The 27088-nt window shown below is 42.4% G+C and overlaps 1 protein-coding gene across 1 annotated transcript in view; it reads left to right on the top strand.

The window, feature by feature from the left end:
- Window positions 1-27088, top strand: part of LOC132831521 (branched-chain-amino-acid aminotransferase, cytosolic-like) — a 58428-nt gene that overhangs the window by 8647 nt on the left and 22693 nt on the right. The window contains exons 2-5 of the mRNA XM_060849717.1: window positions 10676-10750; window positions 16854-17054; window positions 18267-18377; window positions 26574-26693. Of these exons, the coding sequence (XP_060705700.1) occupies window positions 10676-10750; window positions 16854-17054; window positions 18267-18377; window positions 26574-26693 (507 nt within the window). The remainder of the gene's footprint in view (window positions 1-10675; window positions 10751-16853; window positions 17055-18266; window positions 18378-26573; window positions 26694-27088) is intronic.

Here is a 27088-nt window from a genome sequence, read left to right as displayed (position 1 = left end):
CATAGGGTAAACCACTCATCTCTGGAATCAACTTGGTGAACCTCCTCAACATCACCTCCAAAGTCAGTATACCCTCCCTCAAGTAAGGAGACCAGAACTGTGCACAATACTCCTGGTGTAGCCTCACCAACACTTTGTACAATTGCTGCTCCCTGCTCTTAAATTCAATTCCTGTAGCAATGAAACCCAATATTCTGTTTGCCTTCCTGATTACCTGCTGCACCTGCAAATTAACTTTTAGTGATTCATATACAAGCACTCCTAAGTCCCTCACACAATGCATCTCTTCAACTGTTCACAATAGGCAGACCTACTGACCGTACTCAACCACCTATGATTGCAGAACTCAGAATATAATGTTACATATCATTTTGCAATTCCACAGCACCTGCTGAAAAATTACTAGTTTTAAGAATTATACTAACAACCACATTAATCAGATCTGTTGGTATCAAAATGCAGTTTAACTATCTTAACTAAAGGCTACATTCATTAATGTGCAACAACCTCCTTATGCAGATTAAAGAAGTATGTAATGAGCATTTTCCAGCATGTTGACCGATCAGGAGTAGCCCTGGGATTATTGATAATTCCCACAAGAAATCAACAAAATTAATACAGATTAGTAGATTACATAGTAAGAATGCTTGGGACATTCTGACCGTTGAAGCGTTCTGCATGTTGAGTGCTTTTAAAAGTCTGTGCTGATCTTTTGTATTGGCATTTTGAACAATAGTGTTTCAAAGAAAATGCTTTCCTCCTTAATCATCTGTAAATTCTTGTGTTAGGAAAGCCTGATGCTCTTTGTTCGTTAAAGGGATGTGAGCCATTGGCTTGGCCAGCATTTATTGCCAACCCTTTATTGCTCTGGAAAAGGTGGTGGTCTCTTTGTCTGGTACTGCTGTAGTCCATGTGGTATAGGGTCTGCATTAGTGCTATTGGCAATAGACTTCCAGAATTTTGACCTAGTGTCAGTGAAGGAATAGAGATTTATTTCCAAGTCAGCATGGTGAGTCACTAGCAGAGTTGGTGGTGTTTCCAAGTATCTGCTTCCCGTGTCCTTCTAGGCAGTTGAGGTCATGGGTTTGGAAGGTGCAGTTAGAGGAGGGTTGGTGCGTTACTGCAGTAAATGGCACACATTCAGCCACTATACATTGGTGAATGCAGAGGATGTTAAGAATGAGGTGCCAGTCAAATGGGCAGCTTTGTTCTCGAAGGTGTCAACCTTCTTGAGTGTTGTAGAAACTGCATTCATTGGGCAAGTAGGGTGTATTCATCACACTACTGACTTGGGTCTTATAGATGATGGACTGGCTCTGGGGAGTCAGGAGGTGAGCTACTCACTGTAAGATTCCCCTAGCCTCTGACCTGCTCTTCAAGCTACAGTATTTATATGGTCAGACCAGTTCATTTTCTAGTTACTGTTAATTCCTGGGATGTTGATAGTGGGGTGAAACTGTGATGATGATAGGCATTGAACATCAAGGGATGATAGATTCTCTCTTGTTGGAGATAACCATTGCCTGGGATTCAAATAGTAACTAATATTTGTATTGTACAGCAGTGTAAACCTGGGTATTGTCCAGGTCTTGCTGCATATGGACGTAGATTGCTTCAATATCTGAGAAGTCATGAATGATACTGATCATCATGCATTCATCTTATTTTTGACCTTGTTAAATTGATCATTTAAACATGGACTGCTTCAGTATCTGAGGAGTCATGAATAACACTGAACAATTGTGCAATCATTGGCAAACATCCCCACTTCTGACTTTATGATGAATAGAAGGTCATTGACGCAAGTGAAGGTGGCTAAGCCTAGGACACTAGTGTCCTAAAGAAGGGTCCTGCCTGAAACATCGACTCTCTCGTTCCTCGGAAACTGCCTGACCTGCTGTGCTTTTCCAGTGCCACACTTGATCAACTCTGACTCTCCAGCATCTGCAGTTCTCAGTTTTTCCTGACCATAGGACACTACTTTGATGAACTAGGGGCTCTTGTGGCATATTGGCGCACATCTCTTCCTCTGAGATAGGAGGCCCAGTTCAAGTTCCACATGTGTAATTATGTCATTGGACAGATTAGATTAGATTCCCTACATGCTCTTTGGCCCAACAATTCCACACCAACCCTCCAAAGAGTAGCCCACCCAGACCCATTCCCCTACCCTATCTTCCCCCTGACTAATGCACCTAAAACTATCGGCAATTTAGCATGGCCAATTCATCCAGCCTGTACATCTTTGAATTGTGGGAGGAAACTGGAGCACCCAGAGGAAACCCATGCAGACACGGGGAGAATGTGCAAACTCCATATAGTCACCCACCCAAGGTGGGAATTGAAACTGGGTCCCTGGTGCTGTGAGGCAGCGGTGCTAACCACTGAGCCACCGTGCCACCTCTCAAGACATTGTTATAAAAGTATGACCTTGTAGAGCTATAACTGTGGTGGCACAATGATATTGTCTCTATCCAGAGGCTTGCATTAAAGTCTCATCTTTTCCTAGGGTATGCTCCAACATCTTTGAACAGGTAGCTTAGAAAATAAACCCTGCAGAAGTAGACTGTTTTGAGGGGCAGTGATGGAGTCCCCAACTCTGAGCAAGCAGTCCTGGGTTCAAGTTCCGCCTGCTCCAGATACGTCTCATAATACATGATTGATTAGAAAATGCCTATCCTGAGGAATTCTGGCCCTGTGTTGCAGTTGTGATATCCCTGTGTCCGAGCCGGGAGGCCTCTGTTCAACTACCACCTACTCCAGAGATGTGTAATACAACTTCTGAACTGATTGATTAAAAAAATCTTCTCTGAGAAACTCTGGAATGACGTCCTGGAGAAAGTGAGGACTGCAGATGCTGGAGATCAGAGCTGAAAAATGTGTTGCTGGAAAAGCGCAGCAGGTCAGGCAGCATCCAAGGAGCAGGAGAATCAACGTTTCGGGCATAAGCCCTTCTTCAGGAATGAGGAAGCTGTGCCAAGCAGGCTAAGATAAAAGGTAGGGAGGAGGAACTTGGGGGAGTGGTGCTGGGAATGTGATAGGAGGTTAAGCTGAGGGTGATAGGCTGGAGAGGGGGTGGGGGCGGAGAGGTCGGGAAGAAGATTGCAGGTCAAGAAGGTGGTGCTGAGTCCGAGGGTTGGGACTGAGGTAAGTGGGGAGAGGGGAAATGAGAAAGCTGGAGAAATCTGCATTCATCCCTTGTGGTTGGAGATGAAGGAGTGGGGCTCTGAAAGCTAGTGCTACCAAATAAACCTGTTGAACTATAAACTGATGTTGTGTGGTTTTTAACTTTGTCCACTCCAATCCAACATCAGCACCACCAAGCCATAGCAGAGAGTTATCACCTTGATTCCCATGGATTCCAGTTTTGCTAGGTCTCCTTGATGTCATAGTTGACTAAAGCATTGAAGTGAAGAGCAGTCATTCACTTATGGAATTCTGCTCTTTTGTCCATGTTTGGACTAAGGCTGTAATGTGATGGAGAGCCAAGTGGCCCTGTCAGTGAGCAAGTTAATACTTTGCAGATGTTGCTTGATAGCACTGTTAACAACTCTTCTCATCACTTTGCTGGCAATTAGGGGCTTACAGTTACTAAAGTTGAGATTAGCTAATCTACCTTTGCAGTTTTAAACTTGACAACTTCACCAGCAGAATTTAAATGTATATGTTTTCTATCAGTTAATGATAAATGGAATATAAAATGAGGGAAGGTTTCCCATGATGAAATTAAATATTTAATTGCTGTCTGTATTTAACAAGTTACACTGTAATACATTCAGTAGTCAGTGTAGGCAGCACATAACTGATCCTTCATTGACGTGGACTTTGAAACATTGTTCTCTTCTTCAGTTTAACTTTTACTTTTTTCTCTATTCTGTAAATCATTAGCATAGTTCATGATGTTCTAAAAGAGGATAAACACCCTTTCCCTGTCTCACACAAACTATCACTGAGCATACGTCTGCCGGAATATAAGTTGAGAAGAGAACAAAAATTGGAAGAAAATTCATGAGCATTTAAAGGAGAAAAAAGGATGATTGTAACAAACATGACCCCATTTGTTCACTCTGACATGCTGATGGGCTTGTACAGTTTCACAGTTTATATATACATATATTTCCATTTCCAATTCTTGGGCTCCTTTTTATCTGTGGGTGAAAAAGAAACTGCTTTGCCATTGTGTCCGTCAGGGACAGTATTACAGGGATGGCATTGCAGGGACGGCACTACAGGAACAAAATTACAGGGGCAGTATTATAGAGACAGAATTACAAGGACAGTACTACAGGGGCAGAATTACAGGGACAATATTACAGGGACAGTATTACAGGGACAGAATTACAGGGACTATTACGGGACTGTGTTACAGGGACAATATTACAGGGACTGTGTTACAGGGACTGTATTACAGGAACTGTATTACAGGGGCAGTATTACAGGGGCAGTATTACAGGGACAGTATTACAGGGACAGAATTACAGGGGCAGTATTACAGGGACAGTATTACAGGGGCAGAATTACAGAGACAGAATTACAGGGACAATATTATAGGGACAATATTACAGGGACAGTATTATAGGGACAGAATTACAGGGACAATATTACAGGGACAGAATTACAGGGGCAGAATTACAGGGGCAGAATTACAGGGGCAGTATTACAGGGACAGTATTACAGGGGCAGAATTACAGGGACAGAATTACAGGGACTGTATTATGGGACTGTGTTACAGGGACTGTGTTACAGGGTCAATATTACAGGGACAGAATTACAGGAACAGTATTACAGGGACTGTATTACAGGAGCAGCATTACAGGGACAGAATTACAGGGACTGTGTTACAGGGACTGTGTTACAGGGACTGAATTACAGGGGCAGTATTACAGGGACAGTATTACAGGAACAGTATTACAGGGACTGTATTAGAGGGACAGAATTACAGGGACAGTATTACAGGAACAGTATTACAGGAGCAGCTTTACAGGGACAGTATTACAGTGGCAGAATTACAGGGGCAGTATTACAGGGACTGTATTACAGGGGCAGTATTACAGGAACTGTATTACAGGGACTGAATTACAGGGGAAGTATTACAGGGACTAAATTACAGGGGCTGTATTACAGGAACTGTATTACAGGAACTGTATTACAGGGACTGAATTACAGGGACTGAATTACAGGGGCTGTATTACAGGGACTGAATTACAGGGACTGAATTACAGGGGCAGTATTACAGGGACTGAATTACAGGGGCTGTATTACAGGGACTGAATTACAGGGACTGAATTACAGGGGCAGTATTACAGGGACTGAATTACAGGGGAAGTATTACACGGACTGAATTACAGGGGCAGTATTACAGAGACTGTATTACAGGGGCAGTACTACAGGGACTGTGTTACTGGGACTGAATTACAGGGGCAGTATTACAGAGACTGTATTACAGGGGCAGTACTACAGGGACTGTATTATAGGGACTGAATTACAGGGACTGAGTTACAGGGGCAGTATTACAGGGGCAGTATTACAGGGGCAGTATTACAGGGACTGTATTACAGGGACTGAATTACAGGGGCTGTATTACAGGGGCTGTATTACAGGGGCAGTATTACAGGGGCAGTATTACAGGGACTGTATTACAGGGACTGAATTACAGAGGCAGTATTACAGGGACAGAATCTTACCTTTTTAAAAAATAAGTATTCCAAATTCACTAATACAGCTAAGAATTGGTGCTGGGTGGGACAGGTTGGCCAAGAGTCGCTGAAGAGCAAAGAAATGGATGAAGGAAAGTACTGGCTTGTTTTTTTAAAAGCACAGTAAATACATCAACAAAAAGAAATTCTGATAGAGTTTGGAATCATTTGAAGCGGTCTGGCGGCTCCTTATGGGCATCTATGTGTACACATTGGACAGGGCAGACTCCGGTTTCATTCGGTGCTCAAACATGAGTAACAACTCGGACTGAGTTAGGAGAGAACAGTCCAAGCAGCCTAACTCAGCAATTGTCAGGAAAGGAGCAGATTGTAACACACTGATCAAAGCCTCTGCCATTGTACATTGTATGTGTATCAGAGAAACAACTTAAAAAATTCCACACAAATCTCATAATGTCTTTACACACAAATCTGAACAATTACTGAGAACCAAGGACCATTTCTCTGACAGACGATCCCTTGCACAGCAACACACTTTTCATTGCTTTTAGAGCAAACATTTCTTTAATTTTCTTACCTTGACGGAATCACTAATATTCAAGACTATCCAAACAATGATACAGTTTTAGAAAACGTATTGTAGGTTTAAATGTTGAAACCTTCACTCTAGTTCCCTTTTGTATTGAAGCTTCACTGCTAGTGTTCTCCTCTAGACATGACCACGGGAAAAGGACTGTACTTTGAACCAAGCAGAGAAGATTCTTTCTTCTAACCTTTGAATGCTGACCTCGTAAGATGCAAATGAATCTTTTTGCCTGAGCAATAAATGATTATTGAAGGCTGTGCTACTTGGAATTTGGAATTCTGACTACCGTAGCGAATGTTAATGAGAGTGTTCTGCAGGCTGATTTTACTAAATTGTATTTTAAAATCTTTCTTACTGATCAATGTCAGCTGCTAGGTGCTCACTCAAATATAATTCACATTGCAGTTGCATTATTATCTTGTTCAAAGTTTGTGCATAACAACACGATTTTTACACAATGTTATGCCGTTTAGAAAAGGAATGTTGAATTGGCTGTCAGAAATACTTCTCAAATAGCATGCTATTTTGATGTACAAGGGTTGTTATTATGTATCACATATGGCATTTTGAATACAGTGACAGCCCATAGCCCACAGATGATTTAAGAATAAGGTTGTTAGCATTGTTTGATCTTTGATCATTTATTTTGGAAAAGGGAGTGGCCTTCATTTGATTTACCATTGCAGATGATTATTAAGGCTAGCTCTTGACAAACAGTTCTCTGCCAAAAGCATTGTAGACTGTTGTTTTTGATGTTCACTTTGTAGTCAAGTTGCTGTTGCTGCTGTTGTTGGTTTTGGGGTGCATGCCAGCTGTCTCTTTTGTCAGTTAGTGACTTTCAGCTCTTATATTCAACACTTGAGGCACTTCATGTCACACACTGAGACACTCTTAAAGTAGAGTTTTGGGTGCCCTGTAGTCACCTGGCTCTGACTATGTCAACTGGGAGACAGTGAGGTCTGCAGATGCTGAAGATCAGAGTTGAGAGTATGTTGCTGGAAAAGCACAGCAGTCAGGCAGCATCCGAGGAGCATGAAAATCGGCGTTTCAGGCCAGAGCCCTTCAACAGGAATGAGATTCCTGATCAGGAATGAGATGAGATCAGGAGTGTCATTCCTGATGAAGGGCTCCGCCCCAAAACGTTGATTTTCCTGCTCCTCGGATGCTGCCTGACCAGCTGTGCTTTTCCAGCAACACACTCCCAACTCCAACTATGTCACTACACCAAGGTCCATGGTTACTTTCCTCATCCTGAGGGTTGCCTGATCCACTGAAACTGTATCTATTTGATTAGTGTCAACTCTCTCGTGAGCTTTGTCTTTGAGTGGACTGCTGCATTTGTGACCTCCAACAAGCAAAGCCAGCTTCCCTTTTTGCCTGGTATGATTCCAAACAACTGAACGTTTCCCCCTGATTCACAGTGACATAAACATTGAGCACTTTTATAAGTGCTCCTTCATGCCACACTTAGTAAAATGTGGTCTTGATGTCAAAGGCAGTCACTCTCGCCTCACCTCTGGGATTCAGCTCTTTTGTCCATTGTTGACCCAAGGCTGTAATGAGATCAGAAGTTGATGGGTCAGGTAGAACTCAAATCTGAGTGGGTTATTGCTGAGCAGGTGCTGCTTGATAGCACTATTGATGACACCTTCCATCACTTTACTGATGATCGAGAGTAGGCTGACAGGGCAGAAATTGCATAGGTTGGATTTGCTCTATAATTTGTGTACAGGAAATACCTGGGCTGTTTTCCACGTTATAGAGTCATAGAGATGTACAACACGGAAACAAACCCATCGGTCCTTCTTGTCCATGCTGACCAGCTATCCCAACCTAATCTAGTCCCATTTGCCAGCACTTGGCCCATATCCCTCTAAACCCTTCCTATTCATATACTCATCCAGATGCCTTTTGTCAGACAAATGTGGTTGTCCTGTCATCGATTGGCTAAGGGAGCTGCATGTTCTGGAACTCCAAGTCTTCAGTACTATTGCTGGGATGTTATCAGGGTCCCAAACATTTGCAATATCCAGTGCCTTCAGCCTTTTCTTGATGTCAAATGGAGTGAATCACATTGACTGGGGGTTGGAATCTGTGATGCTGGAACCTCTGGAGGTGGCCTCGGTGGATCATCCACTTGGCACTTCTGGCTGAAGATTGTTGCAAATGCTTCAGCTGTATCTTTTGCCCTGATGTACTGGGTTTCCCTATCATTGAGAGTGGCAACATTTGTGGAGGTTCCTCCTCCAATGAGTTGTTTAAGTGTCCACCACCATTCACAAACTGTGGTAGCACTGCAAGCTTAGATCTAATCTGTTGGTTGTGAGATTACGTAGCTGTATCTATCACTTGCTATTTAAACGTTTGATGCATATGTTGCCTTTTATTTTGTAGCTTCACCAGGTTGACATCTCATTTTTAGGGATGCCTGATGCTGCTCCTGGCATGCCCTCCTGCATTCTCCATTGAACCAGGGTTCATACCTTGGTTTGATGGTAACGGTTGAGTGGGGGATATGCTGGGCCATGAGGTTGCAGATTGTGCTGGAAAACAATTCTGCTGCTGTTGATGGCCCACACCACCTCGTTGATTCCCAGTCATCAGTTGCTAGATCTGTTTGAAGTCTGTCTCATTTAGACAGTGATGGTGCCACATAGTATGATGGAGGATATTCTCAATATGAAGGAAGGACTTTGTCTTCACAACAATTGTGCGGTGGTCACTTTTACTGACAGTGTCATAGACAGATCCATCTGCAGCTGGCAGATTGGCAAGGATGAGATCAAGTATGTTTTCCCCTCTTGTTGGTTCCCTCACCACTTGCCACGGAGCCAGTTTAGCATCAATGTCCTTTAAGATCTGACCAACTCAATCAGTAGTGCTGCTACTGAGCCATTGTTGGTGGTGGACATTGAAATCCTCCACCCAGAGTACATTTTGTGCTCTTGCCATCTTCAATGCTTCCTCCAAGTGTGGTTCAGAATGATTCATCACCATAGGGGGATGATAGGTGGTAAACAGCAGGAGGTTTCTTTGCCCATGTTTGACTTGATGCCATGTTGAGGAGTCCCTGTGCAACTCTGTCCTGACTGTATAGCATGGTACCACCACCCTGGCTTCTGTTGGGACAGGACATGTAACGAAATGGTGATGGTGGTGGCCGGGACATTGTCTGTAAAGTATGGTTCCGTGAGTATGACTATGTCAGGCTGTTGCTTGACTAATCTGTGAGACATCTCTCCTAATTTTGCTACTAGTCCCCATATATTAGTCAGGAGGACATTGCAGGATTGACAGGGCTGTTTGCTCATTGTTGCTTCTAGTGCCTAGGTCAATGCCAGGTGGTCCATCCAGTGTCATTTATATTTTCCTTGCTAGTGGTTAATGCAGCTGAGTGACTTGCTAGGGCATTTGAGAGTCAACCATATTGCTGTGGGTCTGGAAGCACCAGTAGGCCAGACCATTAAAGAGGCAGAATTCCTTCTACAAGTGGGCCAGATGGGTTTTCAGCAATGATCAGTTGTTACATGGAAATTGCTGGATGTCTCTGATTATTATTTTAATTTAAATTCCACCAACTGGTGTGCTGTAATTTGAACCTATGTTCCAGAGTATTTACTCTCTTCTCTGTGGATTATTAACCAAGTGACTGTCAACTGAATAGTAGTATTTTTCAGGACACCATGTCAGTGACCTGTCTATCCTGCCAGCTTTGTCCATCTCCATTCTTTGTTCCCTCTCCTTTGACCATCTCCCAAAATCCAACATCAATGGGGTAGTTGGATTCAATTTTCAATTTTTAGTGGAGGAATTATATCACTGAACTGAAGAGAGAAAGAATACTAAGAAATCCACAGAAATTGTTTTATATACAATGTACAGTATATTCTTTCTTTTCTCTATATGAGCCATTTCATTTAATTCTGTGAGCTGATGGTTTCCCATACCCTTCTATTATCTCTTAAGGCCAAGGTCAGTATGTCCCCAATAGCTTTTTATGGACCTTGCTGCTTTTGCACTATGGAGATACTCCTGGAATGTCACTGTCATCTCTGTAATTAGAATACTAGCCCTATGGATTGCGCTGCTTAGTGTTCAATAGTGCCCTGCAATATGTCAAGTCAACTTATCAGGTTTGCCACAGGAGAGATTTGATTGCAGTTCTTTCATCTTATTGTATATTATTTTACAGCCCAAGAGACTCAATAACCCACACACTACCACCAGAAATTAGCCACTTAACTATTAGTTAACAAGCAAAGCCATGAAAATGGTCCTTTGATTATTTCTGTCTGGCTATAAGGTGTGCCTGAAATCTCTGTACCTCAGAGTGTTGAGTGTAATACTTATTCTGAAATGCCTTGAGATTTTGCCAATTCACCTTGTGCAGTCATTTCACTTGATATTAATTTCAGGATCTTCCGTTTTGCAGGTTTTTTCACAACAGTTGTTCCATGCTCACGATGTTCGCAATGGATCCCGAAGATCTATTAACACAATGTTTAAGGTAATGTGGAGATCTGTTAGCACAATATTAAAGGTAACCAGTCTGTATACTATATAGAGTTCTGCAGTATTTTGTAGCAAATTGAGTCTTGTAATATTTTGGATTTCACAATAAAAACTCCTGCACTTGGCAACCATATTTGTTTACGGGTTGTGGTGAGATGTCATCCTTACCTAATTTCTCTTGAGCTGCCTTCTAGAACTGCTGCAGGACATAGGTACGCTCTGTGTGGTTTGGAAGGGAGCTCCAAGACTTTGAGCTAGCAATTGACAAAGGAACATCAATATACTTGATAGGATGTGTCTTTGTTGATTCTGTTGCCAACGCCATAGAGTCATACAGCATAGAAGAGGCCTTTCAATTTATTAAATTTGTGCCGCCTTTTCTGCACAAATCCCACTTTCCAGCTCTTGACCCGTAGTCTTGAATGTTGTGACATTGCAATTGCTCATTGAAGTACTTTTTAAACGTTGTAAGGTTTCCTGCCTCAACTATTTTTCCAGGCAATACATTTGAGATCTCTACCATCTTCCTCAAATCCCCTCCAAACTTCTTGCCCTTCACCTTAAAAGTATGCCTTATTTTTATTATCCCTTCAACTAGAGGGAAACGTCTGCTTTCTATTCACCCTGTCAATGCGAATCTTAATCTTACATGCCTCTATCAGGTCCCCCCTCAGCTTTCTCTGCTCTAAAGAAGAAAAACCTGAGCCGGGCCAGCTTCTCTTCAATGCTAAACTGCTCCATCCTAATGAATCTCCTCTCCATCCTCTCCAGTGCAATCATATCATTCCTGTATAAAGGTGAAGTTATCATAGGGCTGCTTTCTCATTAGAAAGAAATGACTGGTGGCGGTTTAAGCTGAGGTACACCATACCTCAGGCAAGGGGAGAGGTTGAGAAGGAGAGTCCCTCATGGTAACCTCTACCAGTGCGGGAATTGAACACATATTGTTGGCATCACTCTGCATCGCAAACCTGACTATCCCTGATCATACACAATGCAGGAGTAAATTACTGCAGAGGCTGGAGTCTATACTGAAAACAAAAAAAAATGCTGGAAATCTCATTGGTCAGGCAGCATCTGTAGAGTGAGAGCGAGCTAACATTTCGAGTCTAGGTGAAACCTTCTCTCTCCAGGTAGAGATTAATCCTGTCCTTCAAAATGTTCTCTGATTGTTTCTCAACTGCTGATGTGAAACTCGCAGGTCTGTAATTCCCTGGTTTATCCATAACACCCTTCTTGAAAAGTGGAACCATATTAGCTGTCCTTCAGTCTTCTAGCACTTCCCCAGTGGCCGGAAAGGAATTAAAAATTTGGGTCAGAGCCCCTATAATTTCTTCCCTCACCTCTCATAGCAGCCTGGAATATAACTCATTGGACCTGGGGAGTTGTCTACTTTTAAGTCTATCAAAAGCTCCAACACCTCATGCTGAGCCGTCTGGCCAGTTTAATTTTTTTTGTGGTGACTTGATGCACCTATATACAATTGAGCAGCTTACTAGGCCAATGAAAGAAGCACTTTAGAGTCAACAATAGACCAGATCAGGGCAGCAGGTTTACTTCCCTGTAAGATATCAATGAGCCAGATGGATTTTGCGATAGTATGATAGATACTTGTTTGTAATTCCAAATTTACTAATTAATTGAACTTATATTCCCCAGCTGCCAAGATGAGATTAGAATTTATGTCTCCAGAGCATTATAGAGTCATAGAGATGTACAGCAGGGAAACAGACCCTTCGGTCCAACCCGTCCATGCTGACCAGATATCCCAACCCAATTCTAGTCCCATCTGCCAGCACCTGGCCCATATCTCTCCAAACCCTTCCTATTCATATACCCATCCAAATGCCTCATAAATGTTGCAATTGTACCAGCCTCCACCACATCCTCTGGCAGCTCATTCCATTCACGTACCACCCTCTTAGGTCTCTTTTATATCTTTCCCCTCTCACCCTAAACCGATGCCCTCTAGCTCTAGACTCCCCCACCCCAGGGAAAAGACTTTGTCTATTTATCCTATCCATGCCCCTCATAATTTTGTAAACCTCTATAAGGTCACCCCTCAGTCTCCGACGCTCCAGGGAAAATAGCCCCAGCCTGTTCAGCCTCTTCCTGTAGTTCAGATTATCCAACCCTGGCAACATCCTTGTAAATCTTTTCTGAACCCTTTCAAGTTTCACAACATCTTTCTGATAGGAAGGAGACCAGAATTGCATGCAATATTCCAACAGTGGCCTAACCAATGTCCTGTGCAGCTGCAACATGACCTCCCAACTCCTGTACTCAATACTCTGACCAATAAAGGAAAGCATATCAAACGCCTTCTTCACTATCCTATCTACCTGTAACTCCACTTTCGAGGAGCTATGGACATGCATTCCAAGGTCTCTTTGTTCAGCAACACTCTCTAGGACCTTAAGTCTATTAATTCTGCTAAGATTTGATTTCCCAAAATGCAGCACCTCGCATTTATCTGAATTAAACTCCATCTGCCACTTCTCAACCCATCTGGTCCAGATCCTGTTGTAATCTGAGGTAACCCTCTTCGCTGTCCACTACACCTCCAATTTTGGTGTCATCAGCAAACTTACTAACTGTACCTCTTATGCTCATATCCAAATCATTTATGTAAATGACAAAAAGTAGTGGACCCAGCACCGATCCTTGTGGCACTCCACTGGTCACAGGCCTCCAGTCTGAAAAATAACCCTCCACCACCACTCGCTGTCTTCTACCTTTGAGCCAGTTCTGCATCCAAAAGTTGAAAATGTGTTGCTGGAAAAGCGCAGCAGGTCAGGCAGCATCCAAGGAACAGGAGATTCGACGTTTCGGGCATGAGCCCTTTTTCAGGAATCCCGAAGAAGGGCTTATGCCCGAAACGTCGAATCTCCTGTTCCTTGGATGCTGCCTGACCTGCTGCCCTTTTCCAGCAACACATTTTCAGCTCTGATCTCCAGCATCTGCAGTCCTCACTTTCCCCTGCATCCAAAAGTCCAGACCTCTCACTCTAGTCCAGTAACATTACCACTATGCTGCAGCAACACTAAGTTTCTGAATTAGACAAACATGTTGTTGTGGGTGAGAAACTAGCAGGATCAACTAAACACTTTAGTTTAGCTTTTACACAGAATGTCAGTTTCAGACAGGAAGGAGACATGGGATAATTTCACCCTTTTCCGACGTCTCCACTAACTGCAACAAGATGTGTTTTAATGAAGAAGAGTCTTTACTCCTTGAATGCTGAGACTTTTAAGAACAGACATAAGATACGCTTTAAAGGTTTAAAAGAAAGAATAAGCATTTTATTTTTCTCAGCATCCAAATTGAGTACAACAGTATAAAATCCACACATGCAAGAAAGGTGATTACAAAGAATACACCTAAATTTCTGAAAATGTCAGCGATGATTTCTGCTGCTCCTCAGACGCTGCCTGACCTGCTGTGCTTTCCAGCGCCACACCTTTTGACTCTGTTTCTTATCTGAAGCCAGTTTATATCACATGGCTTTGTCTAGATGGTTAGACGAGCTAAGCAATTGGCTCACAATGGGGAGTGCTTGATCTTTCCATCAGCATTCCAGTTTTAAATAGCTTCCAAATACCTTTCTTTAGATCTCTATCTTTAAAGCCAGCAAGTCTATCAGGTATTTTTGCTCTGAGTGCCTTTAATGTAATTTAAAGAGAGGTGCAGTTATCAGCACCTGAACACATCAGTTACATTTCACGTTTTTACCCAGGGACATGCCCTGGCTAAATCAGTCACTGTGGGTGTACAGAAAGCATAAAAGAAAGTCACTTGACACTCTGCACTGCATCTTGTGTTGAGTTGAATTATCCTTTTACAATGAAATATAGGCTTTCCCTGGGTTACGAGCGCCCATACTTACAAATCGACCTTCGTAAAGCCTATATTTTAAAACTTCGACATACATACAATGGTTTGTAATAACGAACGGGCAGACTACTTTGCATGACACTCAAAACACTGCGCATTTTCAGCGGTTCGTTGTATATACACACACTCACACGCACACACAATTCTCTCTCTCAGTCAATTATAAATTCTGTATTGTATTGTAGTTACATTTATTATTATTCCTGTATTATTATATTTAAGATGTTTCAGGTAAAATATATACTAGATACTAAGACAAACATTTTACTAATTGACGCTAGATGTGAACCGTATGTAACTGTTCTGGCTTACATACAAATTCGATTTATGAACAGACTTAAAAACAGAACTCGTTCATAACCTGACGACTTCCTGCATTGACTAAGTTATTCATTACAGAATGGACATATGGTGAAAGTGAGATCTGCAGATGCTGGAGATTAGAGTCAAGATTAGAGTGGTTCTGGAAAAGCACAGCAGGTCAGGCAGCATCCGAGGAGCAGGAAAATATGCGTTTCAGGCAAAAGCCCTTCATCAGGAATGAGGCTGGGAGCCTCCAAGGTGTTGAGATAAATGGGAGGGGGGTGGGGCTGGGGAGAAGATAGCTAAGAGTACAATAGGTGGATGGAGGTGGGGATAAAGGTGATAGGTCAGCCAGAGGGTGGACCGGATAGGTGGGAAGGAAGATTGGCAGAATGGGACAGGTCATGAGGGTAGTGCTGAACTGGTAGGTTGGAACTGGGGTAAGGTAGTGGAGGAGAAATGGGAAAACTGGTTCATTGATGCCCTGGGGCTGAAGTGTTCCAAGGCAGTAGATGAGGGGATTTTCCTGCTCCTCAGATGATGCCTGACCTGCTGTACTTTTCCAGCACCACTCTAATCTTGACTCAGATCTCCAGCATCTGCAGTCCTCACTTTCGCCATACTGTATGGTGTAACAATCTGGAGAGCCGTGTATATTAAAGGGGTAAAGGCATCATAGAGATCATGGGCTGCTCTCTCATAAAAGTGAAGTGGGAGTTGATTCAGGGCATGCTGACACAGGCACACAGACACAAGATGGCCGCTGAGCCATACGTTGGTCACGTAGCACACAAGATGGCCGCTGCGTCATTACATGGAAAAGAATAGCGAAGCATACAGACACTGCCTGAGGCCAACAAGATACCAGCACAATAGACACAGAACATAGATAATTAGTTTAAGGCGGATGGGAGAGAGAATTCACGTCAGTAACGTCTACCGCCCTCCAAACGATCACGACCAATTACTAGAGCAATGGACTTCTGCATAGCTGCTAAAACTGACAGTGACTTTGTAATGTTTTCTCTAAACAAATCAGGCAGCATCCAAAGAACAGGAAATTCAACGTTTCGGGCATAAGCCCTTCATCAGGAATCCTGATGAAGGGCTCTGGCCCGAAACGTCGAATTTCCTGTTCCTTGGATGCTGCCTGACCTGCTGCGCTTTTCCAGCAACACACTTTCAGATCTGATCTCCAGCATCTGCAGATCTCACTTTCTCCTTTCTCTAAACAAGCCATGCTGTATAAAAAAAGACTTGATATTTGGACCATTATACCACGAAATGTATAAAATACTGTGACATATGCTCCGAGGGGGAGAGCAGGCTCACAGCTGACAGCCTTGCTGCTGGACGTCTCTCTCTCTCTCTCCCTCCCCCCCCGCCCGCGCCCCCACCCCAGAGCTCCGCTTTCTTTGTACAATAAACTCTGTTGTTGAATCCCGATTCTGACTCCGAGACTGGTGATTTTTTTCCCCACAACAAGAGCATCTGATCATATGTCGATATTAAAATGGAGTGTGCTGAAAGGGTGGGATGAACCTTGTATGAATTTCCATACTGTAGCGTATCTAATCTAATCTAAATCTCTGCAGAATCTCTTACTACATCCAGCATCTCCAGCTCTGCACTAATCCAGAGAAGTGTCCTTCAGTGGCCGTGAGGTGGCAAATTTAAACTTCAGAAGAGTATCATGTTACATTGATTGGGGCTGTGCAAAAGGTCACTGATCTAACTGTTAACTCTATTTCACTCTGCATAGATGTTTCTAGTATAGATTTTGAATTACCAGCTTCCAGAGTCTATTTATTTTGTAATAGCTTGTTGTTAAGCTTGTCATTATATCATCACACTGGCCTTTAAGAAGGCACCCTGGTTAACTCTCTTTCTCCCATGTATAGGCTGCTGATTTACAGATTGAGATTTCCAAACACCCCAAGGAGAAGCCTGACAGCAGCAAGTTGGTGTTTGGAAAGTCATTTTCAGATCATATGTTGACAATAGAATGGAGTGCAGAAAAAGGATGGGATAAGCCACTTATTAAACCCCTGCAGAATCTCTCACTGCACCCAGCATCTTCAGCCCTGCATTATTCTATTGAGGTAAGTTTTCTTTACAGTACTCATGAGGTGGGGAATTTAAATTTTGGGGCAGTATCTCATTATTTAAATCAAGGCACTGCCAAGTGTAAAATGGTTCAAAATTTCTGACCCAATGTACTACCTTATTTAACTCCCATCCATCCACTATTTATGCTTTTGTGTCTTGGAACTTTTTAGTTCATTTTCCCTTTCTAATACACTTTTTTAAAAGCTGAGCAAGATAATATTTATGTTATGATTACCAGTTTTCCTCTTCTTTATAGTATTTATTTTTAATAATAATTCAGAAACTATTAGACCTATTAACTGTTACTTTGTGATAAACACCTGACTCTTGACATTTTCCTGTTGGCCTCCCCTTCTGTTCTCATTTTCTAGTTGTATCTCCAATTTGAAAAAGGATTGATATGCAAAACATTAGACCTTTATTTCTTGCAGATGTTTAGCTGCAATGTGTTCCCAACTGTTTCTGTTTTATATCCTTTCTACCTAGACCATTAACCATTTGGGCTTAGAATGTAAAGCTTTCCTTGTAGCTGATCCCTATATTAGCCATTTTTAGTTTGCAGAATGGTTTTCAGCAGGTGTCTCTTCTATCCCTTTAATTTTAGGATAGTCAATGAACTGGATGACTGGTGTATATGCAACTATTTACAACCTCATTTCCCAGCTAGCTCCCAATGGTCTCTACAAGTTACAAAACAGTAATGTACTTAAACAATCAGTGCTGTAGTCTGAATCCACTTTTACTAACCGTTGCGTGTCAATATCAGCATACAATCTTAATGAAACATTTAGCAGAGATCTAGAGGGAAGGGCAATCAGAGAAGCTAACCTCTCAGTCACTTGTCCACTCAACTTCAGACCAGGAAAAAAAACTGATGAAATATACGTACTGTTACTGTATCCGTGGCTTTTACAATCCCAGTAGTCATGAATAAATACAACTGGAAGTTCAGTTCACTCTCTGCGCTGTCTCCAAAGGAACTGTAGACCCTGTGCCTTTGCCCACTCCCTCTCCACTATCTCACCTCTCCCACAGATAAGTTGCTCACACACTCCAATTGGTGCTGGGGTTCTGGGAGGAGATGCAAATGAAATAAATGGGTGGAATTAATTTATTCTTGTGTTCTTCAGCAATGCAGTTGAAGCATTGATGAATAATTATAGCTTGAACTCAGATATTTTTTCACTGCTGTTTTTATCCAAAAGCTGTTTGAAGGTATGAAAGCTTTCCGAGGGATAGACAACAAGATTCGCATGTTCCGACCTGATTTGAATATGGAACGAATGCATCGATCAGCGCTCCGAGCATGTCTGCCGGTATGTAGGACAAAGGACATTTCAATGTGTTGTACGTTAATTGCATAAAGAATGAAAAAGACAGATGTAAGTTCATATGGTGTCTTAAACTGTCTCACAGGAATATCTCAAAGTGCTCACCTTATGAACATATGAGTTAGGAGCAGGAGATGTCCATTTGGCTCCACCAATTCAATAATATTGTACTTGATCTAACCATAACCTCAAATTCATATTCCTGCCCGTCCCTGGTAACCTTTCATCCCTTTACTTTGTCCCTGCCTATGACTATGTCTCTGCTTCCACCAGGTTTGTAAGAAGAGAGTTCCAAAGGGTGCCTCACAATGAGAGGAAAAACAATTGCCTAAGCTGTGTTTAAAATGGACAACCTCTGAATTGTAAACAGTGATCAACGAGTTCTAGATTCTCCCATAAGAAGAAATATTTTCCACATACTTCCTGTCACTCCCCTCGGGATCTTATATGTTTCATGAAGTCACTTTTTACTCTTCCAAAATTCAGCAGATACAATCCGAGCTCATCCAATCCTTTTTCGTAACACACATCCCTCCACCCCCATTCCAGGTATTAGTCTGGTAAAGTTTCACTGAACTCCTTCCACAGTATTCACATTTTTCCTTAAGTGAGGAGACCAATGCTGTACCCAGATGCAGTCTCACCAGTGCCCTATATAATTGAAGGAGGAAGTGAAGTCTGCAGATGCTGGAGATCAGAGCTGAAAATGTGTTGCTGGAAAAGCGCAGCAGGTCAGGCAGCATCCAAGGAACAGGAGATTCGACGTTTCGAGCATAAGCTCTTCTTCAGGAAGAAGAAGGGCTTATGCCCGAAACGTCGAATCTCCTGTTCCTTGGATGCTGCCTGACCTGCTGCGCTTTTCCAGCAACACATTTTCACCTATATAATTGAAGCACAACTTTGCTACTTTTGTATTCAATTACTTTCCTAATTACTTGTTGTACCCAGACAGTAACATTTTGTGATTCTTGGATGAGGACAGCCCTCTGTACATCTCTGAGCTCTGCAATCTCTCACCATTCAGATATATGCTTCTTTTTACTCTTCCTGCCAAAATGGACAATTTAACAATTTCCTACATTATGCTCCATTTGCTCACTCATTTAACATACCCACTTCCCTTTGTTTGTTCCTTATTTCTTGTTCACAAATGACTATTTTACAATCTTTGAATCCTCAGCAAATTAGATAGCATCACCATCTCTGAACCAGAAGATCCAGGTTAAAGTCCCACCTGCACTGGAGATTTGTCACAGCATGTCTAACAAGTTGATTAAAGTATCTATAATGAAAACTAATGCAAAGTATCTGTTCAATTAATCTGCCATTTCCTTACTTAGAACAAAGAACCTGGCAGCACAGGAACAGGCCCTTCGGCCCTCCAAGCCTGTGCTGATCCATATCCTCGATCTAAACCTGTTACCTATTTTCTAAGCTGAAAATGTATTCTCATTCCTGATGAAGGGCTTATGCCCGAAACGTCGAATTTCCTGTTCCTTGGATGCTGCCTGACCTGCTGTGCTTTAACCAGCAACACATTTTCAGCTGTGATCTCCAGCATCTGCAGACCTCATTTTTTACCTATTTTCTAAGGCCCTGTATCCCTCTGTTCCCTACCCATTCATGTATTTGTCTAGATACATCTTAAATGATTCTATCATTCCCACCCCTATCACCTCCGCTGGCAACATGTTCCAGGCCCCCACCACCCTCTGCTTGAAGAGCTTTCCACATGTATCTCCCCTAAACCTTTCCCCTCTCACTTTGAACTCATGGCCCCTAGTAATTGAGTCTCCCACTCTGGGAAAAAGCTTCTCGCTATCCACCCTGTCTACACCTCTCATGATTTTGTAGACCTCAATCGGATTCCCCCCTTAACCTCCGTCTTTCTAATGAAAATAATCCTAATCTACTCCACCCCTCCTCATATCTAGCACCCTTCATACCAGGCAATATCCTGGTGAACTTCCTCTGCAACCTCTCCAAAGCATCCACATCCTTTTGGTAATGTGGCAACCAGAACTGTACACTGTATTCCGAATGTGGCCAAACCAAAGTCCTATACAACTATAACAAGGCTTGCCAACTCTTGTACTCAATACCCTGTCTGATGAAGGAAAGCATGTTGTATGTCTTCCTGACCATTTTGCTGACCTGCATTGCCACCTTCAGGGTACAAAGGACCTGAACACCCAGATCCCTATGAACATCAATTTTCCCCAGGACTTTACTATTTACTGTCTGGTTCGTTCTTGAATTGGATCTTCCAAAATGCATCACCTCGCACTTGCCCAGATTGGACTCCACCTGCTATTTCTCTGCCCATCTCTCCAACCTACCTATATTCTACTGCATTCTCTGATAGTCCCCTTCACTATCTGCTGTTCCACCAATCTTGGTGGCAATTGAAACCTTCCTCCAACACATTTATGTATATCACAAATAAAAGTGGTCCCGGCACGGATCCTTATGGAACACCACTGGTCACAGGTCTCCATTTGGAGAAACTCCCTTCCACTACTACTCTCTGTTGCCCAGCCACTTCTCTATCCATGTAGCTAGAACACCCTGGGCCCCATGGGTCTTCTTGTTCTCCATTAGCCGACCATGGGGAACCTTATCAAAACCTTACTAAAGTCCATGTAAATGACATCGACAGCCCTTCCCCAATCAATCAACTTTGTCACCTTCTCAAAGAATTCTATTAGGTTTGTAATACATGACCTTCCCTGCACAAAACCATGATGCTTATCTCTGATAAGCCCATTTTCTTCCAAATGGGAATAGATCCTATCCCTCTGTATCTGATCCAGCAGCTTCCCTATGACTGACGTCAGGTTCACCAGTCTATAATTACCTGGAGTATCCCTGCTACCCTTCTTAAACAAGGGGACAGCATTAGCAATTCATCAGTCCTCCGGGACCTCACCTGTTCAAGGATGTTGCAAAGATATCTGTTAAAGCCCCAACTATTTCCTCTCTCACTTCCCTCAGTAACCCAGGTCAATCCCATCCGAACATAGGGACTTGTCTACCTTAATGCATTTTAGAATACCCAACACTTTCTCCCTCCTTACGTCGACTTGACCGAGAGCACTCAAACATCTAACCTCAATCTCTGTCATGTCCCTCTCCTCAGTGAATACCAATGCAAAATACTCATTAAGAATCTTGCCCATTTTCTCTGGCTCCATGCATAACTTTCCTCCTTTGTCTTTGAGTGGGCCAACCCTTTCTCTAGTTACCTGCTCCTTATATATGAAAATAAAGCTTTGGGATTTTCCTTAACCCTGTTTGCTCATGACTCTCATGACTCCTTTCAGCCCTCTTAATTATAGAGTCATAGAGATGTACAGCATGGAAACAGACCCTTCGGTCCAACCTGTCCATGCCAACCAGATATCCCAACCCAATCTAGTCCCACCTGCCAGCGCCCCGCCCATATCCCTCCAAACCCTTCCTATTCATATACCCATCCAAATGCCTCTTAAATGTTGCAATTGTACCAGCCTCCACCACATCCTCTGGCAGCTCATTCCATACATACACCACCCTCTGCATGAAAAAGTTGCCTCTTAGGTCTCTTTTATATCTTTCCCCTCTCACCCTAAACCTCTACCCTCTACTTCTGGACTCCCCCACCCCAGGGAAAAGACTTTGTCTATTTATCCTATCCATGCTCATCATGATTTTGTAAACCTCTATAAGGTCACCCCTCAGCCTCCGATGCTCCAGGGAAAACAGTTCCAGCCTGTTCAGCCTCTCCCTGTAGCTCAGATCCTCCAACCCTGGCTACATCCTTGTAAATCTTTTCTGAACCCTTTCAAGTTTCACAACATCTTTCTGATAGGAAGGAAACCAGAATTGCATGCAATATTCCAACAGTGGCCTAACCAATGTCTTGTACACTGCAACATGACCTCCCAACTCCTATACTCAATACTCTGACCAATAAAGGAAAGCATACCAAACGCTGCATTCGCTATCCTATCTACCTGTAACTCCACTTTCAAGGAGCTATGAACCTGCACCCCAAGGTCTCTTTGTACAGCAATACTCCCTAGGACCTTACCATTAAGTGTATAAGTCCTGCTAAGATTTGCTTTCCTAAAATGCAGCACCTCGCATTTATCTGAATTAAACTCCATCTGCCACTTCTCAGCCCATTGGCCCACCTGTTCCAGATCCTGTTGTATTCTGAGGTAACCCTCTTCGCTGTTCACTACACCTCCAATTTTGGTGTCATCAGCAAACTTACTAACTGTACCTCTTATGCTCGCACCCAAATTATTTATGTAAATGACAAAAAGCAATAGACCCAGCACCGATCCTTATGGCACTCCACTGGTCACAGGCCTCCAGTCTGAAAAACAACCCTTCACCACCACCCTCTGTCTTCTATCTTTGAGCCAGTTCTGTATCCAAATGGCTAGTTCTCCCTGTATTCCATGAGATCTAACCTTGCTAATCAGTCTTCCATGGGGAACCTTGTCGAACGCTTTACTGAAGGCCATATAGATCACATCTACTGCTCTGCCCTCATCAATCTTCTTTGTCACTTCTTCAAAAAACTCAATCAAGTTTGTGAGACATGATTTCCCACGCACAAAGCCATGTTGACTATCCCGAATCAGTCTTTGCCTTTCCAAATACATGTACATCCTGTCCCTCAGGATTCCCTCCAACAACTTGCCCACCACCGAGGTCAGGCTCACCAGTCTATAGTTCCCTGGCTTGTCTTTACCGCCCTTCTTAAACAGTAGCACCACGTTTGCCAACCTCCCCATTCCCGATATTTTTCCAAAGCTTTGTCTTATTTTTTAATATTAATTTTAAATCTCACTTTCTATAGGACCAACACTCTCTTTGATAATTCTTCTTTAAATAATTATAGAAACTCTTACCATTTTGTTTTATACTTTTGATTAGGTTTTTTTTGTTTTTTTTCCTTCATTTGTTGGTTTTTCTTTATTGATTTTAAAATACCATCCAATCTTCTGACGTACCCCCCATCTCTGTACAACTGTATGTTTTTTCTTTCGAGTTGATTCAGTATTTACTGGTTAACCACCGCTGCTAGGTCTGTCCCTTGGGATTTTTCTTAGTTGTTGGAATGTATCTACTTGTGAATTCTGAAGCAGCCTCTTAAATATCTGTCACTCCATTGACTTTTCCTTGAACCAAATTTTGCAAATTAACTTTAGTCATCTTTCATGGCCTCACAATTATCCTTGTTTAAAGAGTGTGCTTTATCCATTCCTTTCTCCTTCAAACTGAATGTAAAATTCTGTCATATTATGGTTGCTGTTATCAAGGGGTGTCTCCACTGTGAGTCACTAATTAATTCAACTCATTGCACAAAATCAGGTCTCGACCAGTCTGATTCCTGGTTGGTGCCAGTATACGCCTGTTCTATGAAGCAATCCTGAAAACACTCTATGAGTTCCTAATCTAGACTCCCTTTGCTTGCATGACTTTTCCACTTCATGTGGTAATTAAAATTGTCCATGATTATTACTGTGCCTTTCTGTGAAGAGCTCATTATTTCTTTCTTTATAATCCAAATTACTATGTCGTTTCTATTAGGGAGGCCTGTACACCATTACCACAAATAACTTCTCACCAATAGTACGGTGGCTCAGTGGTTAACATTTCTGTCTCACAGCGTCAGGGACCATGGTTCAATTCCACTCCAAGCAATTGTCTGTGTGGAGTTTGCACACTCTCCCTGTGTCTGTTTGGTTTCTTCCCAAAGTCCAAAGATGTGCAGGTTAAGTGGTTTGGCCATGCTAAATTGCCCATAGTGTCCAGAGATGTGCAGGCTAGATGGATTAGCTCTGGGCAATGCAGGGATAGGAGGGATGGGATGCCCTTCAGAGGGACATTGTGGACTCGAAAGGCTGAATGGCCTGCTTCCACACTTTGGGGATTCTCCGATTTGTTTTTTCTCATTTTTAACAAAATACATCCACATCATGGTTTCCTGAACTTAAATCATTCCTTTTGATTGTTTTAATGCTATTGTTAACTAATAGAGTGACACCTCCACCTTTTTCTAGTTTCCCGACATTCCTTCAAGATCCCAATCCATGTCAGTCTGCGGCTATGTGTCTGTAATAGCTATCAGTTCACACTTACTTATTTTTATTGTCAATCTCAGGTCGCCTGTTTTGTTTTGAATGTTATGTGCATTCACATAGAGCCTTTAGTTTTATTCCTTTGCTGTCTCTGTAAACTCTAGTCCTGTCTGTTAGTTTATTATTTGACTCAAACTCTCTATCCCTTCTTGTCATGATCTGTTTATCATTTCCCATACTAATACCTTTCTTTCTTTGTCCTTGACTGTATTCTGATTTACCACATCTTCCCAAATTTTATCCTTTCCAAAATAGTGATGTGACTGAGTCAAAATGTAGAAATTATGCCCTTTGACACCCTGCCTTTTATTTTGGTGCCTGGGTTTTTTCTCTCTCTCTCTCTCTCTCTATATATATATATATATATTTTATATTATATAGAGATTGCTTCCTTTTCTTCCTCCCCCCTCCTCCACAAATAAACCTGTAAAGTTTTGTCCAGCTCTGGGCTGCTATTCTGAACCCTGCCATCAGGTCTGCAACACCACCATCTGGACAACAGGAAACCGGAGCACCCAGAGGAAACCCACACAGATACAAGGAGAACATGCAAACTCCACACAGACAGTTGCCTGAGGTTGGAATCGAACCCGGGTCCCTGGCTCTGTCAGACAGCAGTGCTGTTACAGCTTAAATTCTACTACATTCTTTCTTAATCCCTCCTCTTAAGGTAAAGATGCAAGATGTTATGGGTATAGTATTAGCATGGGTAGACGATTAGTTGACTAACAGGAAGCAAAGACTTGGGATAAATGAATGCTTTTCTGGTTGGCAATCAATGACGAGTGGTGTGCCTCAGGGATCAGTGTGCATTTATTCACAGTTTATATAGATGATTTGATGTTTGGGACCACGTGTAGTGTGTCAAAGTTTGCCAATGAAACCAAGATGAGTGGTAGAAGACTGTGGAACTTTGCAGAGGAACATTGATGCTTTAAGTGAGTGGGCAAAGGTCTAGCAGATGGAGTTCTTATGTTCTTATGTTTCCCGTATCATTATGATTGGTCAGTTGGCTCAGCTCTTTGTAGAGCCTCAAACCTGTTGGATGGTGTCAAAAGCTGAGGTTCCTGCCCTCCTGCTGTCTGGGTCGCCTCATCTGCCTCACTTACAGTCATGTGTGCATAAACACTGACCAAATTAGACAACCCAACCCAACTGCTATGACTGCCTCCTGGTCCAAAGAATCTGGGTAACCTTACCCTTCTCTACAACATTGTATTGTCTGTGGGTCAGCATTCTGCTCGGACACTCTGAGCCGAAGCTGCTCAAACTGCAAACATTTGCCATAAATATGTTTACTCTGGATCTAGGTTGCATCCAGGAACTCTTCCATGCTGCACTTGTAGTACGTTACCTGTCTTGCCATCCTTAATGTGGTACAAGTAACTACTTACAAGTCAATATAAAATTGAATAACATCAGTATCAGCAACCACCAGTTGCTATATTATGCTGAACCTTAAGCATAAAATAAACTTTAGTAACTTACCAGAAACTCACTCACTAACCAGCTCCTCCTGTAGCAGAGTTGAATCAATTTCTGAGTTTGAAGCAATTTAGAAAAAGCAAAACAACTGAACTCTCTTTAATGAGTTAAATGCCTCGCTCCATTCCAATACATTTCTAAATCTACTCCAACTTATTATTTGCTAAATGTGACTATTGATTTGCACCATTCAAAGTACATGCCACCACTTGCACACACTAATGCAGTACTGACGGCATATTCCTTTGACAGTGTCACCATTCATGTGTAATATGAAACTAAGCCACACATTTGGCTGTTTGTCGGTTCCAGTTCAAGTACATGCGTAGGAAGGAAAAGCTTCACTTATGTTGTAATGACAATATATTTTCGTTCTATTCTCAAGCACACAGCAGCATGGTGTTCTCTTACCCAGCAGCATCTGTTCTTTCTCAGAATGCAGATTTCTAGTCTACTGATATTGTCCATGTTGTTCCAAAATGATGCCATCTGTTGGGTTGCCCTCAGGAGTATAGAGGCTCTGCGTTGTCAGACTTTCTGAAGCTTATCTGTATTTTAGGGCTTTGACAAAGAAGAACTCATGGAGTGCATCCGAAAGCTCATTGAAGTTGACAGAGAATGGGTGCCATATTCTGACACAGCAAGTCTCTATATCCGGCCCACTTTCATTGGAACCGAGGTATGAAGCCTTTGTTTTTCATGTTTTCAGTTGGAGTATGTCTAGAGTATTGTTTAGGGGATTTGCTTGCCAGTGTTATGCTTGCACTGAAGGAGAAATCCTACAGAAACAAGCTCATGACAACTGATCATTCTTTAGATGCTTCTATGTCACATGATCTTCCTCCTGGTGACTGAAATCACAGATGATTCAATATAGTCAGAGGTGATTTGCCTGGCTGTCTTTGTGACAGTGCTGGTTCCACACTAGAACTACCAACTTTAAATCCATTTTTCTCTTTTCTGTGCTCTGGATAATTTTATTCTTGATTTCCTTCCTACCTTTAAAAAATTCCTTTCTTTTGGATATTTTTGAGCACATTTTAAATATATTGCCCAAATCCTCCCAATCTCACT

Source organism: Hemiscyllium ocellatum, chromosome 33 (genome assembly GCF_020745735.1).
Source record: "Hemiscyllium ocellatum isolate sHemOce1 chromosome 33, sHemOce1.pat.X.cur, whole genome shotgun sequence".
In the NCBI taxonomy this organism is placed as follows: Eukaryota; Metazoa; Chordata; class Chondrichthyes; order Orectolobiformes; family Hemiscylliidae; genus Hemiscyllium; species Hemiscyllium ocellatum.
Note: the sequence above shows the minus strand (reverse complement) of the source record. Positions and strands in the feature narration are given on the sequence as shown.